The sequence below is a fragment of the Chiloscyllium plagiosum genome, unplaced genomic scaffold (assembly GCF_037043375.1).
Source record: "Chiloscyllium plagiosum isolate Xiang-an unplaced genomic scaffold, Cpla_swu_hap1 HiC_scaffold_23, whole genome shotgun sequence".
Lineage (NCBI taxonomy): Eukaryota > Metazoa > Chordata > Chondrichthyes > Orectolobiformes > Hemiscylliidae > Chiloscyllium > Chiloscyllium plagiosum.
The window spans coordinates 5,317,028-5,335,710 of record NW_028270161.1 but is presented as its reverse complement, the minus strand read 5'-3'; the positions used below and the strand labels follow the sequence as shown (position 1 = coordinate 5,335,710).

General features: G+C 39.4%; 1 protein-coding gene across 5 annotated transcripts in view; it reads left to right on the top strand.

Annotated features, from left to right (window-relative positions):
• Positions 1–18,683, top strand: part of prpf18 (PRP18 pre-mRNA processing factor 18 homolog (yeast)) — a 30,219-nt gene continuing 11,536 nt past the window's right edge. The window contains exons 1-7 of one of the 5 annotated variants that reach the window (XM_043714178.2): positions 1–91; positions 1,191–1,268; positions 1,412–1,438; positions 4,953–5,054; positions 6,836–6,949; positions 8,452–8,598; positions 15,673–15,741. In XM_043714178.2, coding sequence (XP_043570113.1) covers positions 26–91; positions 1,191–1,268; positions 1,412–1,438; positions 4,953–5,054; positions 6,836–6,949; positions 8,452–8,598; positions 15,673–15,741 — 603 coding nt within the window. In that variant the 5' untranslated portion in view covers positions 1–25. The other 4 variants (XM_087999335.1, XM_043714179.2, XM_043714182.2 and 1 more) reach the window with 4 other exon arrangements.

Sequence of the window (18,683 nt, the reverse complement as noted above, 5' to 3'; positions counted from 1 at the left end):
TATTGTTGTGGCGGCGGCCGCGAGGATGGAGCAACTGAAGGCGGAGATCGAGAGAAAACGGCGGCTCCTGGAGGACAGCCAGCCCTCGGGGGTGAGGGAAAGGGAGGGAGCCCGGGGGGTGAGGAGTGCGCCCCCCCCCCCTCCGGGGGTGAGGAGTGCCCCCCCGGGGGTGAGGAGTGGGACAGGGCCTCCGGGGTGGTCCTTGGGGAAGGCGAGAGAGGGCCTTTGAGGGGTGTGTGTGTTATATCTGTGTTGGTGGGGGAGGAGAAAAGCAAGAGAATAATTTATATTCACCAACTTAAGCAACATTTCTACCACCAACATACGTGATCGTTGGAGAGAAGCTTCTGGATAAATATAAGAAAGATCGCAAGCTTTAATTGTTGGGATTGTTATTCTCTCTTTCCCCCTCTCCTGAAGGTGCAAACTTCATACAGGAGTATGTTTCCCTGTCTTTTAGTTTACTTTGTTGACTTATCTTTTTGTCTTGAAGTTTCTCTGAATGTTTTGTTTTATCGATGTTTGATTTTAAATTGACACTCCTTTATATCTTATAATTAATAGTCTGTATGTGGTGTTCTATAGATCCTAACCCTGGAGTGTAATGTGTTGATGGGAGCAGCTTGAAGTGTTCAATCTTGTAGAGAGAATGCTGACCTCATCGAGGGGTGAGGAAACATCATTCATAGGTTTGAATCTGTCCAGTTGGAACAGTTGCAGAGACCAGGTGATCTACAGCCTAATTCCTCCCTCTCCTGGTGGAATACGATATGATGACATGAGAGTAGAGCTTTCAGCACCATGATATTGTCTATCCACTGTGCAGGTCCATAGGAATGGCAAAAGCACTATGATTATTGGCAACAGTAGGCATAAAATGATCATTGGGCACATTTTCTTAGCTGAGGCAGATCTTGAAATAGAGTTAACATGGCCATTTTGACATCCTGCATCTCAATATTATACAATCAATGGTGTAACTCCTTTCAGCAAATGGGACACATTCTTATGACCCGCATTTTACAGCTCTCTATTCACATTCCAATGGTAGTGGCTATTGTGGGATGAGAATCTGAAAAACTATTGTTTAGCTTCCCACTGTGGTGATGCGTAAAGCTGTTCACAACACAATATTTCTTTCAGAATGTGGTGAATAAGATACAGAGAAATTTACTTTTGTATTCTTTCAGGAATCAAAAAAGTTCTTCAAACGTAGTGAACTCGCCAAGAAGGAAGAGGAGGCATATTTGGAAAGATGTGGCTACAAGGTACTTATTTTAGTTTGAGGTTATGAAAGGTGAATGAACAAATGTGACTTTTCTAAAAGTGTTGCAACCAAATGCATTTCACCAGTGAGATTTATCTGTGAGAATTTAACGTCAAATCTTTCCTGTGAAACTTGTATCAATAGGTTGTAACTGAGGAGCCAACACCAAAGGTATGGGTTCAAAAATAAACTTTATCTTTTTGTTTTGGGCTGTTAAGCAACCCATGTAGCTGACTGCATGACAACAAATAGAATGCAAGTAGTGAACCTGTGCCTTGGCTTTTAAAATTTGGCATTGTTTTATTAGACTTGTTCAGTTAAATAAGATTAATTTAATAAAGTGCTTTTTCAGTCATCAAGCCAAGTAAGTTTCATAATCCATTTGAATAATTTTTTTACTTGTTTCTCATTTATTTAACGTATGACTGATTTCAGATGAAATACTGTATAGATTCTGAATTAGAGTAGAAAAGTACCATATTTCTTATTACGGAAAGCTAGCTTAAATTATTCCTTTAAAAGCTGTGTGTGGAATGAGGCAGGGTAAGAACAAGGACTGCAGATGCTGGAAACCAAAGTCTAGATTGGAGGACTATGGAATCTAGACTATGAAATGAGGCAGTATACTGAATGCGCTGTCACATTATGAATATGTGGGAAATCAGGTTAGAGGACAAGCTTATAACAGTAATTTTCTTGATGTCAGAAAAAGGATAGGCATTTATTTCACTCGATAAGAGAAAAATAATTGGCAAGAGAATCATTTTCTAGTTATGCCTAGATTTGTGATTGGTTTATAGAGTGGTATTGGCAGGTTTTAAATTCTCTATTTGTAGAATAAAAATTTTTAAAGGGGGAATAAAGAGGAAGAAATTGATTTTAAATACATGAATTCTGTGATTGAATAATTGTATTAGGGTAAGAGTTTAAACTGTAATTTTTAAGCTATTTATGTTGATCTTAAAAAGTAAGAAAACTGTTAGTTACTGTGGTAAGTTTCTACTGACAGAATTGGTAGGTAACATTAATAAAGTTATTGTATCGTGTATTGCATTTTTCTTCTCGTGCTAGTCCAATAAAAGAGTAGATTACTCAGAAATTTAAAAAATAGCATTGACACTCTTACATGCATGAAAGCACTTGGAAAGCTTGTGCCTGAATCTTGTGTCTGCAGTGTTGGTAGAAAGTACAGTTTAAACCCAATGCTGTGGTATTGCAGAAGTAGCTGTTTGCCTGCTTTAATGGTGTTACTGCAAGTCACATTCTGTTTTGCATTGTTGATCCAGGCATGGAACTGAAAGAAAAACAGCATGAAATACAAGGATATTGTGAATATTTATCAGCATATGTGCTTTAATTTATTGTGGGAAATGGTTTGGAAATTGTTCCAGAACATTAGAGACAGGTGCAAAGGCTAACTGGCGTACAGTGCAGAAACATCACATTTATCACAAGTGGCCCGTGTTCACTTTGAAGCTCCACATGAATGTACTGTCACCCTCCTCCATCTAAGTATCTTAGCACCTCCTTCTAATCATACTAACCACTGGCCAGTTTTTACACATTATCATCTTTTATCAAATGCAGGTTTATGTTTTTGATCAGCATAATCTGAACATTGTGTTGAAACCTACCTTTCATAACCTGTTTGAATTATGTAACACTTGCATTTCTCTAAGGAAAAAATAAACATGTTGGCTCATTGAAAATGATGGGGCTAAAGAGTAAAACACTTCAAACAGTTGTCGTCTTTTGTATTCTTTTATTGTAATTAAACATTGATAAAGCACACTTTCCTAATGTTTCAAGCGTAAACCTCTACCAAATACTGTTATTTAGAGAGGTTTAATTAAAATTAAATAAGAATATTACATTCAAGCTCATTCATTTGAACTTTCCCATTTGACATATTGTCAGCTTTTCTCCTTACAAACTGTATTACATGTTGACATTGATCTGTCCTTGAAATACACTCTGCAAATGATAGCAACATTCATCCAGGCAGGAAACTGGGTTGAATGAAAATCATATGCTTGCTAGCAGTACTATGCAGAATATAAATTTGTGATTAAAAGTAAGCAGTAACCCTATTGGCCTTTTTTTAAAAAAAGTGCTTCATTAGTAATCCATTGGCTTTCAGATATTTTGGAATATCCAAAGCATTTGGAATTTGCAGTTTAAGTCAGGCTTCTTGTGTACCTCCCACTTCGTTCAGCTCCATTGGTGATTGAACCTTCAGCTGTGTACACTCCAAGCTTTGGATTCTATTCTCTTTCTGCTCCTTTAGGACATTTCTAGTAGTTGTTTGACTACAATTTTTGTCACGTAACAATGCCATAAGATACAGGAACAGAATTAGGCCATCCGGCCCATCGCGTATGTTCCACCATTCAATCATGGTTGATATGTTTCTCAACCCCATTTTCCTGCTTGCACCCAATAACTCTTGATCCCCTGACCAATCAAGAACTTATCTATCTCTGAGTTAAATACGCTCCATGACTTGGCCTCCACAGCTTTCTGTCAGTGAGTTCCACAGATTAACCACCCTTTGGCTGAAGAAATCCCTCCTTATCTCAGTTCTGAAGGGTCGTGCCTTCACTCTGAGGGTGTGCCCTTGGGTCCTGGTCTCTCTTTTCTACATCCACTCTATCCAGACCTCTTCGTATTCTGAAGGTTTCAAACAGATATCCCCCCCCCCCCCATCCCCATCCTTCTAAACTTTTGCCAAGTATAGACCCAGAGTCTTTAACCACTCCTCATATGACAAGTCCTTGATTCCTGGATTGTACTTGTAAACATCCTCTGGACCCCCTCCAATACCAGCACATTATTCCTTAGTCAGTACATTCTAAATGTGGTCTGACCAGAACCTTATACAGCCTCAGTATTACATTTCTGCCCTTGTATCTAAACCTCTCGATATGAATGGTAACATTGTATTTCTCTTCCTAACTATCACCAGAACTTGCATGTTAACCTTAAGAGAGTCCTGCATTCTGACTGCCAAGTCCTTTCGTGCTTCAAATTTCCAAAGTCTTTTTCTGTTTTAGAAAATATTCTGCACCTCTATTCTTTGTACCAAAGTGTAAAACCTCAGACTTTCCCACATTGTTTTGAGTGGCCGTCTTTGGGCAAGTTTAAAACATTCAAATTAGGTGTTAACTAAGAGTGATTTCCATTTCAGTTCAAAGTCCCAAAAATTAAAATATGTGGCTCTCTTACAATGTTTAAGTTGCTCAATTATAATAATGGGAAGATAATGGGAAGAACAAAATAGTATTCAACAAGGAAGGGTTTGGAGGGATATGGGCTGGGTGCTGGCATGTGGGACGAGATTGGGTTGGGATAACTGGTCGAGTTGGACCCAAGGGTCTGTTTCCGTGCTGTACATCTCTACAACTCTATAAGCAATGCAAAAAGTATACTATGTCTGTTTCAGAAAAAGGCAAAGTTTACCATTTTTAAAACTCTAGTCTTTTGTAGGAATCAAAAAATAGCAGATGTTAGGTGGTTTTGGTTTAATCATGTTTGGGAAAGCTGATCTCCCCCAGTGTTTCACCAAACAGGAAATGTGTTGCAAACAGGTTACTTATAATTTTTATGATCTTTTACTTGTGTGATGCTGTAACTTAGAGGTTAGTTCTTGCACTAAAATGTAATGACGAATACGGTTAACGTACAGGTGCAAACAAAACCAATTGAAGAAAATGCTGCCTCTTCAAATCCAGTGCTTGAACTCGAACTTGCAGAAGAGAAGTTACCCATGACCCTTTCCAGGCAAGAGGTAAGATTAAGTCTTGATTCACACTGAATTTTGGAAACTGCCAAAATTCAAGATTAGTTATGAAATAATACATTTTCAGATCCTTCATAGTTAATCAAAATCCACACTGTTTCAATTCAAATATTCTGTCAGAATTGGAGGCAGCATCTTTGGTAGTTAATTTGATACATTTGGTTTCCATGATAATATTTCATTTTCCATGCTATATTGTCAAATTAAGTCCTCAACAGAACACCAAAAACATCAATATATAAAAGAAAAGTTCTGGTTATGAAAGCTTTCTTGATTTTAGTTTTCTGCTTGTCTGCTATATGGTATGCTTTGCAAGAAAGCAGCTGAATAGTCTATATTCTGGTCTCTGCGAAACCCTATTTTAAGCTAGCTGCTATTGAATATGCTCTAGCAATTTTTACTACTTATCATTCTTTTCTTTAGCAACTTTGAGTTATAGTTGCCCAGTGGCTTGAACACTCTGCATTGCTACAGGAAGCGCAACATCACAGTTGGGTGCTAAAAGATGTTGGCCAAGTGCTCTGCCCTTCTGTAAAATTATTTTTACAAAGTTTATTTTCCTTTACTTTAGAACAGACATACAGGGCCAACATTCCTCTAGAAATAATACTTCTGAGCAATGCACATCATTATGAATATGCAAATTGGGTGGATGCATGTAGCAAGGAAGAGAAATCCCATGAATTATAAACCACTGTAAGCTACTGAACAATTTGTGCTGCTCTGCTATTGACGTTGTGCAAGTGGCATTGTGGCATCTTGCTTTTAATATCCCTGAGATTTACTGAATTTTTATCTCCCTCGCATGTTATACTTGCCGATAAAAGTTAAATTTGATAATTAGTGATCTAGGTATCTTTGACAGCATAAAATTGAGTCGCTGCCAATTAATCTCTCTGGCCCAGAAAGTGAAAAATCAGAAGTCTGTATTCTTATTCCTATATGTTGTAATTCCTTTGTGGAAACATTTAAAGGTCTAATTTTCTTTAGGAAGTCTTACTTTTCCTTTATTTCCGCACCCCCCCCCCCCTCCCCATTTCTCTCAATCTGTACCTGATATAACTTTAAATTCAGCTATTCAAATCACCCTCCCTCTTAGTCCTTCATTTGTTTATTTCTCGATCATTAAATGTAATTGGTTAAGGGTAAAACATCAATCTTATCATTCAGCAAGGTCCCAAATGCTTTGTATACCTCTGTCCAGTTATCAGTTTGCACTTGAGAAAACATTGACAAAATGTTTTTGAATTGATGTGTATAAGAATAAACTAATAGGGCCACAGGGTGTGATGTCCTGACCTACCATATTCTGAGCTATAGAAATTTTCTAAGTCAAATTTTAAATTGAGTATAATTATCGAACTTTATGGTGCTTGTGATGGAGTTGCCATAGATGGTGCTGTTGTGCTATGACAATTAATTTTCATTCAAAATTGGCTCAAGTGCATCAACATCTGCCAGAGAGTAGCATTACTTCACTTATTTCAGGGGAAGTCCCAAAAGAGAAGGAAAAATACTACACCATGCTTATGCTTGGTTTTTAGACAGGAAATAACTTTGACTTTTCATAATTATGTTGGAACCTGCAGTTTTGTATTGGATTGCCTTTGTTCAGGAAATGCTTGATAAATAAATACTGCAGAAATCATCTTTTTGCTCAAACAACATTTCACTCATTCAGAAGCTGATCAAAGAATGGCTTATTATTGCAAATATATTTCTGTGCAGAATTCCTGTGATCAAATGAAACCATTTTGCTGTCTTTCAAGGTTATTCGACGGCTACGTGAAAGAGGAGAACCAATTCAATTGTTTGGTGAAACAGACTATGAAGCCTTTCAACGTCTTCGAAAAATAGAAATCTTAACTCCTGAAATTAATAAGGTATTCTTTTTTTGAGTAATGTTTCATTGTCATTTTTCATAGGAATGATCCCTGAACTTAGCATTAACACAAGCAAGAACAATAAGACCTAGATTTAAAACGACGTGCAAATGAAGCAAGGATGATGTCAGAAAAAACTTTTATTCAGTAAGTAGGATATGCAGTGTATTGCCTGGAAGTGTAGTGGAGACAGTCAATTGAGGCATTCAAGAGAGTGTTGGATTTGTTTTTGGATTGTAATGGTGTGCAGGAATATGGAGGAATAGAAAGTAGATTGGCATTAGATAATACAGCCAGTGGTGATGCAATGGTCCTCCAACTGCATTATCATAATTCTGTGAGCTGCTTTTACATGAAAGAATATACATTGTGGTAGCATATTCATATATGGTGCACAGGAACTACCTGGCGAGAAGATTGCTGAAGTGTTTACAAATTTAAGATTTGCAACCCAGAAAGAGACAAATGAAGAGGGGGCACATGCAGGTTCAGTTGAGAGAGAGAGATAAAGATAAAGTGTGGTTTAATTTTGGCAGTTTCCAGACTATCAGAGCTTCAAATAAGTCTGTTTATGCTGTTTTAGGAGTTGAAGATGATGAGCTGGGAAAAGCCCAGAGTTATTTCTTGAGAATTCATTGAGTTAGTTTGTGACTCTGTGTGTGGGTCTGCAGAAATTCACTGAAAGCAAATTTTTGCAATCTCAACGGTTGAGTAAGAAATTCAGAGTTAAGATAGGAGTGATATTTCACTGGACTGGAGTTGAGTTTCTTGAGTATATTGCTGAGAAAAAGACTGACTCTTTTTACTGTTTTTGATCAGATGTTTCCTACTTGTCATAGTGTACGTGAGACTTGATTTCTTTTTTATTTAGTAAACTTGTATTTTTGAAGTACATTAGCACCCTGTTATGAATAGGTTCAATGATTGACCATCACAGTAACCAAATGGTAAAAGTAAAACTTAGGGTCAGTCAAGTCCGGTTTCACTCTGGAATTTGATTTGTAATGTATTTTTTATCAGCTGGGATCATTATAAATAATATTGTTTCCTTTTATTAATATTGATATTTTAATCTGGTATTTTCAAACCAGATTCTGAGAACATATAATAAGATGACCAGGATTAGGAACAGGAGTAGATCGTCTGGCCCCTCAAACCTCATCCGCCATTCAGTAGGATCATGACTGATCTTGTATGCCTAGCCTTGCATTACTTAAAATAACTTCGGAAGCTTTCACATAATAAAACCATATGTATAAGAAACCAGAACATACAAAGACATAGCTACAACTGCTATAAATTTGCTAAAAAAACCTGAAATATTACTCACCTTAGGTAGTTTTGTGATTACTATTCTGCATGATGAAAGGTTAATGTAAGAGAATGATAATGTGCAAAGCTATCCGAACAACAAATGAACCAACAAATATGTAATAATTCTAATTAGCCATTCCAGCCTTCATAACAACTCTAATGCTTTTGTTCTGTCTGACTTCCTACAGGGTTTGAGAAATGACTTGAAAGCTGCTATGGATAAGATAGACCAGCAGTACTTAAACGAAATTGTCGCTGGTCAGGAACATGGTGAAGAGGAAGGACAGAATGACCTAAAAGTTCATGAAGAAAATACAACAATTGAGGAACTGGAGGTAAGAATTAAGCTTTACTAACTCGTTCTTTAAGATAATTCAGAGATAGGACGAACCAAAGCTTTACAATGTTTTAACAATTTGCTTTATTAATATTAAAACACAGTGGTTGGGGGGGGATCCAAGATGGCAGCGATCTAACAGGTCTGCCTTGCTGAGCTTTGCTCCATGACTCAGGCGAAGTGGCGCTTTTACCCTCCTCAACTCAGCTATTTTGAAGAAAATCAATAGTTTAATATTAGTAAAGTTGTTACATACCAATTTTTTCAGTCAGGGAAGATGACTAGAGGCAAAGGACAGAATAAATTGCAACAGGCAGGACACTCCCCTGCAGTATTAGACATACCCGCACCTGCAGTTGTGGCCTCTCCCGAACTCCTGATGGACTCACCTACTCGACAAGGCTTGGCTGCGGAGTTCGCAAAACTCTGGGGGAAGATGGAGGCATCGATTGAAGAGAGTCATGCCAGGCTGCAACTGTTCGCGGCCATGCTGCAGGAATGTGAGCAGGAGCTGCAGAGTCTCAGGAAGCTAGTGGAGGAGGTCGAGCAGCGGACTGTGACAGAGACCTCGGTGGGATGTATCAGGCTCTGGCGAAGCAGGTTACGTGCCTTAGTCGAACAGATCGATAACCTTGAGAATCCAGGTCGAAGAAAAAACACCCGGGTGGTCTGGCTGCTGGAGCGAGAGGGAGGCGAGCAGCCAGCCAGCTTTTCCGAAGAATGGCTACCGCAATTTCAGGGCTGGGAAGCCGACGCGGGCTTGGTACGGATTAAGAGAGCTCACTGGGTGGCGGTGCTCAGGCCCGGTTCCAACCAGCACCCCTACCCAGTCCTAAAGGGACAAACAAAAAATAATGGAAGCCTCCAGATCACTAGGAAAGGATCCAAAAAGCCCTGGTTATTAAAAGATCAAAGATTGTTTTTTCAGGACTTTTCAGCAGCTGTGATCTGCAAGAGGAAGTCCTTTGAGGTGAAGAACAGACTGAGGAATCTGGATATTCAGTAGTCCATCAGGTACCCAGCAGTGCTCCGCTTTAATCATGAATGATCCGTGCATGTATTTGACTCCTCAGAAAAAGCAAAGAACTTTGTGGACACTTTGGAATAGATTAGATGATCCAAAGAACGTGGACAATAATGGTTCTCTTTTCTTTTCCTTTTATTTTTTTCTCTACCTCATGTACTTCTCCTTTTTCTTTATTCCGTTATTATAGAAAGTGTTGTTGGTCTTTTTTACAGTGATAATTGAAGTCAGTGTAGGGTTGGGGATGGGTGAAGTACCTACTTTAAATTTCTTTGTCCTTAATTCCTATTTTGGTTGTTTATGCTTCGCTTGAGCTTGGGGCGTGGCTCAAGCTAGAAGGAGCTATGGAGGTGTAAATGGGTAGTGTAAGCGCCCCCTGTGGGCAGGGGGAAGAGTCTACCATCAATTTTTTTTGTATGCTTTAATTGGTTTAGTTTGTTGGTTTTTAGTAACTTTGAATTCCATGTTCACTCAGACAGTGAAGAGAGAACTCTCCTTCACGAAACAAAGGCTGTTTGAGCATGGCAATAGGTCAGGCAAATACCTGGCATATCTGGCCAGGATAAAGAGCATCCTCCAATCCGTAACATCAATTAGATTAGGATTCTTATGTGTGACTCTAAAAGGATCAATGCGGCATTTCGGAGTTCTTACTCTGAGTTATATCGGTCAGAATGCTGCAACGATAGGTGGGCTATGATCGAGTCTTTTTTTTAAACTTCAGAACTACTTAACGTCCCTTTGACAGTGCAAGTGATATAGGAGGCAGTAAGATAGCTCCAAAGTGGGAAAGCGCCCAGCCCTGATGGTCTCCCAAGTGAATGCTACAAAGAATTTATCAATATCCTGTCAGAGCCGATGCTGGACATGTACAACTATTCGTGCAGTCATGACTGCCTCCCACCATCCCTGAGATAGGCTAATATCTCTCTCATTCTCAAGAAAGGGAAGACCCTGGGGGACTGTGCTTCTTATAGTCAAGAGTGTGATACTGGAAAAGCACAGCGGGTCAAGTCGTGTCAGAGGAGCAGGAGAATCGACATTTCGGGCATTAGTCCTTCATCAGCCCTTCCTGTGCTTCGTATAGGCCTGTTTCGCTATTAAATTTGGACTTTAACATTTTATCCAAGACATTTTCATTGCAATTGGAGAAGGTATTGCTTTGTATTATTAAGGAGGTCCTTTTATAAAGGGCCATAAGTCCTCCAATAATATTAGAAGCTTACTGAGAGAGTGGTGGCTGTGTGGAATGCTCTGCCCCAGAGGGCAGTGGAGGCCCATTCTCTGGATTCATTTAAGAAGGAGTTGGATAGAGCTCTCAAAGGTAGTGGAATCAAGGGTTATGGAGATAAGGCAGGAAGAGGATACTGATTAGGAATGATCAGCCATGATTATATTGAATGGCGGTGCAGGCTCGAAGGGCTGAATGGCCTACTCCTGCACCTATTGTCTATTGTCTAATATGGTCCAAGTGTGTTAGCACCAATCAGTTCAGGGTTTGGTGATCTCTTTACATGCAGAGGAAGAATTCAGTCAGGTAGCGTGGCCATATCTTTTTTTTATATACTCTGGAACAATTTGGTCTAGATGAGGTCTTTGTCAGATGGATGGGGGTCCTGTGTAATGACCCTCTGGCTGCGGTTCTCACCAATGGTATAAGATCCAATAATTTCAGTATTGGTAGGGGCAGTCGGCAAAGTGGTCCCTTTTCACCACTACTTTTTACATTGGTGATTGAGCTGCTTGCAGAGGCTATCCGTAAGGACCCTAACATAGCTGCCTTGGAAGTGGCATCGAGGGCACATCAGATTACGTTATATGCAGATGATGTTCTCCTCTTCCTATCAAATCCGGCAGTTTCTGTATCCCATTTAATACAATGTATTAATTTATTTGGCTCTCTTTCAGGATAGAATAATATAGTAGATATAAGTTCAATTTTGCAAAGTCAGAGGTTATGCCCATGCGGGGTCTTGAGGGAATACCTGATATCACAGGTGAATTACGATTCCCCTTTAAATGATCGCAGAGGGGTTTTCTTTACTTAGGTATTTTTGTTACTCCCACCTTTGATCAATTATTTAAGGCTAACCTGGCTCATTTGCTTGACAAGATTAGCTAAGACCTGCAAAGATGGGAGGCCTTTCCAATCTCTTATGTTGAATAGTCCTTATCAAAATGAATGTCCTTCCTTGTCTGTTATATCCCATGTGAATACTTCCCCTGATGTCTCCCAGGCAAACGTCGCGGAGACTCACTGGTTGGCTTAATTCTTTTATTTGGCGTCACAGGTGGTCCCTCTCTAAGCTTGCCAAATTGCAGTTACCCCAACGGTGTGGGGGAAGGGAGGGAGAGGGACTGGATTTCCCAGATATTAAGAGATACCTACTAAGCTCCCTACTGTCCTTCGTGAGCGACAGGGCCTGAGAGGACCCGAGATCAATATGGATGGATATCGAGGCCTCCCAGGCAAAGTGCCCCCTTACTGGGCTATTGTTTATGGATAAGATGAGGATAGTCATAGAATACTGTCAGAATCCCGTCAAAGCATGGAGAGCAATGCAACAGAGTGAGGGCAGTTTTTCTAAAACCTCCATTCTCACCCCTGTAGTTGGTAAGCCTGGTTTCCAGCTAGGGATGATGGACCCTGAATTCAAATGGTAGGCAACTAGGGGAGTCTCCTGTTTGGGAGACCTGTTTGAGGGGGAGGTCATGATGACCTTTGACCAAATGAGCCGCAAGTATGGATTGCCCAGCCGATTGCCAGTTAATTTCAGGTTCGGGACTTCATCCAAATAAAGACTATGCTTTTGACCAACCCTTTATAGGTCTGACACAGAGAGGAGAGTGCTTTGTGCTGCAAACACTCTCTTGGTTAGTACTCTCTACCACCTACTGGGGGATGGCGCCTGGAACAACATTGAGCAACTATGTGAGGTTTGGGAGCAATAGTTGGGAGTGGAGACCCTTCAGAGACATGGGAGGACATTTGGGAGAACGCGTGAAAGATCTCTATCTGTAACAGAACACACGCCATGCAGTTGAAGGTTCTTCATTTGGCCCCAAATTGTCTTGCGAAATTGAAAAAGGGAGCATCTCCAATGTGCCCCAAGTGCTAAATAAGCATAAGAACCCTCACTCATTGTTTGTGGTCATGCCACAAGCTTTGTTGCTACGAGAGCACTGTGGTCTTGGGGACCGAAATTAAGGTAGACTCTTGGACTTGCTGAATTTATCTTCCTTAGACTCACATGGGAAAAAATTATTTAACATCCTCACTTACTATGTGCGGAAGAATATTTTGATGAGTAGGGTGTCTGAGAACCCTCCAGGCCTGTTGGGGTGGCTTAAGTTAATTATGGAACACATTTGTTTGGATTTCCTCACAAACATGGTGCACCATAAGACAGAACTGTTTTATAACACATAGCAGCGCTTTTTGAATTACCTGGACACAGGCTTGTCTGCCATTTTAATGAAAGCATTTGTTTAACCATGGTGGTTAGGTTTAGTGAGCCTTGTGCCCTGGGAGGAAGAATCCCGAATAAATACGGTTGTAATAATTAATGCTCCAGAAGGTTGGGCACTTTAGTGTGGTTGTGCTGAGTGGCATTATTTATTTATTTATTTAATAGATTTGTAGTGATTGTAGTTTTGATTTGTAGAGTAGGGTAGTAGTTAGTTCGTTGTAATCGTTGTTATAATTTTAAATTGTTATATTTTTGTAGTTTTATAATTTTGTAAAGAAAACCTTTCTCAATAAAAACACAATGGTTATACAGAAAGGAATTATTGCAGCCTTAATTAGAAGTACAAGTCAAAGCTCTGAATGCCAAAGACTTAACTCGGCTTTAGGATATTGAAATGTTGATTCTTTCCAGAGATCTTTCCTTGTATTCTTCACATCTGTGTCGTGGATTGTAGACTTGATTGTATGAAAATTGTAATATTTTACTGATGTCTGAGCAAGCTTCTGGAAGTTTTCTTCCATCCCTCACTTCCATTGTTCAAAATTGGTTGATATCTGATGTTTCCAGTTGATTCTGATTGACTTTCAGGCCGAGCTGGTGGTGGCTTTATCTTTAATCTTCTAGGAAGCACTTCTACACACAAAGCCTGGTGGTGTTTGGAACTCGCTCTTCCGCAAATGCCAGCGGATGCTGGATCAGTTGTTAATTTTCAATCTATGATCGATAAACGTTCAGCAAAGGTATTAAGGGATATGCGGCAAAAGTGAGGACTGCAGATGCTGGAAACCAGAGATTTTATCTCTCCACCCTGGAGGCTTCCTGCCTCTATTCCTGATGAAGGGCTTTTGCCCACATCATCGATTTTCCTGCTTCTCGGATGCTGCCTGACCTGGTGTGCTTTTCCAGCACCACTCTGATTTAAATTAAGCGATATGGATCAAAGGCAGGTACAGGGAGTTCGGCTGTAGATTAGCCATGATCTCATTGAATTGTGGTGCATATTCGAGAGGCTGATAGGAACAGGAGTGGGCCAATGTTCCCTTATTTCTAAATGCATCATCTCAGTTAGCCTTCTGCACATCTTAAGTAATAGTAAGATGTGTGGAATAGTAATAACACTGTTTGGACCTCGTCAGTATACACAGCATTTCACCTTGAGTTCTTACAATTCTAACCAATAGTTGCCACCAAATTCTGCTTTTGGGTAATCTAACACTTGCAGCTCATTCTTTGTATTTTCTTTAAAGTAGCTGCTATTTAGTAATCTTGCTTGTTTTGAACTATTGAGAACTGATAACTGTGTTTTAGAAGTTAATTCCCCTTTTCTGAAACAAAATTCAAAACTGCTGAGACTGAATGTTGGGTGATCTAATGCTTTCATAGTTTGAGATTATCATTTATATTCAATAATATGAAAAGTCTCTGAAAAACCTGAATTTAGGGAAGATACACACAGGATCATCTAGATTTTAAAGCTGTAGAAAAGAATGATAAAAAGATACCAAAGGAGCTTTAAAAAGCTGCTTTCAAAAGGGGACAAACATGTTGAAAGTATAAAAACTATCAAAAGACAAAAATAGAAATACTGAAACTCTGAAATCAGTATAATGGAAATCTTTAGCATCTCAATCACATCTGATAGACTAGGATTTGAATGAGATGCTTCATATTCTGATATAAATATTGAATCTAAAACATTAATCTGTCTTTTTCAGAACATGACTGACTGACTGTAGTTTTCTAGTGTTTCCATATAGATTTCTGTGCCAGCAACATATTTTACAGCATTTCATGATAAACATTGAAAGATAAATGTCATAGAATAAATGATTACAAATGAAAGGAGCGGACACTTGTAAGAGGATATGCTGCAAAAATTGATGTAAGCATTTGTGACTGATATAGTTGGAGGACTGAAACGCTATGTCGGGGTTATCACAGCAGAGGGAGACTTGGTAACATTGGTCTGAGAAAGCAGTGTTTCTTTCAGTGCTGTAAACTTGCTGAGCAACCAGCAAATCAAACTTTTCCTAATTTTTGACTCTACACTGCTTGTGGTAAATAAGCCATGAATATTGAAGGCTGCAGATCCTCAATTCCTGAGGTGCTAGCTTGTCTGCTGTAGAAGACATCAGCTGTCCACTGTGCTAGTGAGAAGATGTATCCAGTAAATACGGTCAAGGTTTACTTGCTATGACCAAGAAACAGAATCTTCAAGTTTAGTAGATGATGAACCTATCATTGGCAGCTTGAGAGAGTCTTGCATAATATTCCTGGGTCTGGGTCCAGAGCCAGTATCTGTGAAAGTGTTTATTTGTACAGCATATCTGCACTAACGTTCTCAATGTGAGTTGCAGTCTTTTTAATTCTCCCTCTTGCAACATCTGTACAATGTCACATGACTATCAAACGAAAAAGCATTAGCCATTTTAAAAAATAAAGCAATGTACTTTCATAATGTCACAACAGCTACAAATAAGTTGTTTTTTTTTTCATGCTAACTGCTGTTAATTGGTTAATTCACAATACTTCCACAAATTTCAACGGATGGTTTGTTTGTTTGTTTGTTTTATTACAGGCCTTGGGTGAATCCTTGGGTCAGGGTGATGACTCTAAAGACATGGATACCATAACCAAAGTTCTAAGGGTAAGACAGCAAATGCTAGCTATATTTTTAGAGCACTTCTTTCGGACAGTGAATTATGCATATTTAACGAGTTGGTCCAAAGAGTTAACCAGCCATGTCTGACATGATGAAACTATCCTTGTCCGGTGGCTATTATTTAATGCCTAGTATACAGGAGCCTAATGCACAAAACTGCTCATAATTAAGCATAATTGCCTCAAAATTGACAGTCCCATGGCAGGGAGACCACGCAATAGCTAGGCTGGAAAAGAACCACTTTCAACGTTTTGAGTTGAAGATGTTCTTTAGAGGCATGTACTGAGGATAAATTACAGGAGATTTAATCTGTATCTGGCATGCTGTACCTGAAGTAGACTGCTTGATGCTATCAATTAACGTTTGAAATGGAAAATGTTGTTTTCCTGGGCAATAAAGTTCCTTTCTTCAATGAGCATGAATTTATTAAAAGGTGTTCTTACCCCCCATAAAGCCCCCAAACTTATTGATTCTGAAGAATTTTAGGTAGTTTAGATGTAAAGTTTCCAGTGTGTGCACATCCCCAAAAAAAAACCTACTGAGAAAACTGTAATCTTCCATGGAATCCTAAAATTTTAAGGCTTAAACTTGTCTGAGATGGTATATATCAGGTCTTCATCTGTGATGGTGTAAACATGGCCTAGGTTTTGTGCATTCTGACCAGGAGAGAAAACGGTTAGCTTTAACAGATGATTAATATGTCGTTGATTAACTGAGAGAATCCTCAGTTTATAAGTCCCCTATTTATATTGTCAATATATTTTTCCAATCAAACTGCTGAGTGATGGTATTACACACCTCTGGAACAGGTGGTCTTGAACCCAGACCTTTTGGTCCAGATGTAGGGGCACTACCACTGTGCCACAAGAGGGCCTCCCTTGGACAGTGACCCTATTTGAGCAGTGACACTGTTGGAGGAATGAAGCCAGCGCTTCCCGTTGGAAAGCATGATTCTGTTACAAAGGTGCCCAGTATGGGGCTTGAACCCATGACCCTGAAATTAAGAGTCTAATAATCTACTGACTGAGCTAGCCAGCTATATTTCACAAGGATATATATCACAATGTGATGCAGCTGTCAGTCTTAGTAGGGTTAATTGTGACTGAAATTGCCTGATAGACTTTCTAATCAAAGGTTCATATGTACTGAATAGTTAGATGTTTTGATTCAATGACCTCCCCCGTTCACTGTGCCAGCAACCCGAAGTAATCATTCCCATCTCCAGACATCCCAGTAATCTGCATTAACTGTTTTTAACATCTGGATGAATTTTGCTGCTGCTTAAATGTTTCAGATCTACTTTCAATAAACCTTGCCTGTTGCGCAAAGTTGGCCTTCAGTACACATGGTCAAACTGTACACTTGTATATTCAAGGGGTATAAATGTAGTACCCCTTTGTGATTTGTACTCTAATATTCTATTTCACTTGTTTTCATGAGGACTTTTCCAGTCTTCTCAAAAACAGATGGACAAGGGCTTTAGTGGGATGAGGCTAAATACAAATCCTTAAGCTACTTTATTTTACAGAAAGTAGGTAGGCATAGAGAATAACAATTGTCGTCAGATCACACATTATCTAAGTACAGAACCTTACAGCAAAGTTATAAATACTTTACCATAATCCCTATTAGCAAGCTTCCTTATCTTTTGCTGATTGTTCGATCTCAGCTGACTCTAGAGTTGAAGTAAATATGAACAAATTTCCCCTTGCCAAACGGAGTTCCCTGCTTGACCTAATCAGATGAATTACTTGACTTTGGAGGCGCCATCATTTCTCCAAACCTCCAACTTTGGAAACTGGGAGCCAGTGTTTTAATGTCAAATTTCTAGCTAAGGCCTACCTCGATAAAATCTGAGCTGTACTGGGAGAGAGAGCCAGGTTTGTTTTTTGGCTATTGTTGCATTCAATGGAATTTGGAGGATTTTCTATCTCGTCCCCATTAGAGATTCAGTAATTAGCTCTTTAAATAACTCAATTGTCCCATTACCCTGGAATAAGTTCTTTGCTTCACTTAGTTCCTTTTAAATAGTTTTAGACATTTCTAATCAACTTGTTCAAAATGTTGTGGCACACCTCTGGAGCAGTTGGTACTTGAACCTGGGCCTCCCCACTATTTTCTTGAACACTACCTTAAATGAGTTAATGAATTACCCTGACCATAATAAGGGTGGCAAGTTGAATTTAGAGTCATACAGCATGAAAACAGATCCTTTGGTCCAACTCTTTCACACTGCCCAGGTTTCCCAAACTGAACTAGTCCCACTTGCCTGCATTTGGCCCATATCCCTCTAAACATCTCCCCCTATTCATGTACCTGAGCAAATATATTTTAAATGTTGTAACTGTACCAACATCTACCATTTCTTCTGACATTTTGTTCCATGAATAAACTACCCTCTGCGTGTAAACAATTGCCCCTCAGCTCCTTTTCCAATCTTTTTCCTCTCATCTTCAGATTATGCCCTCTACTTTTGAACTCCCCCAGACTAGGGAAAACACTTTTTTTTTGTTCACCATATCTATAGCCCTTGTGATCTTTTAAACCTCAATAAGGTCACCCCTCAATCTCCTATGCTCCAGTGAAAAAGCCCAGCCTATCCAGTCTCTTGTTATAACTCAAACCCTCCAGTCCCAGTAACGTCCTTGTAAGTCTTTTCTGCATCTTTTCCAATTTAATAATATCCTTCCTATAGCAGGATTACCTAAATTGTATACATTACTGCAAAGTGGCCTCACCAACATCCTGTACAGCTGCAGGATGATGTCCCAACTCCTACACTCAGTGTCCTGTGTAATGAAGGCAAGCATTCCAAACGCCCCCTTTACCACTCGAGGCCACCAGCATCTCAAAATACTTTATAGCCAATAAAATGTTTTAAAATGGAGTCACTTTTGTAATGTAGGATACGCATTAACCAATTTGCA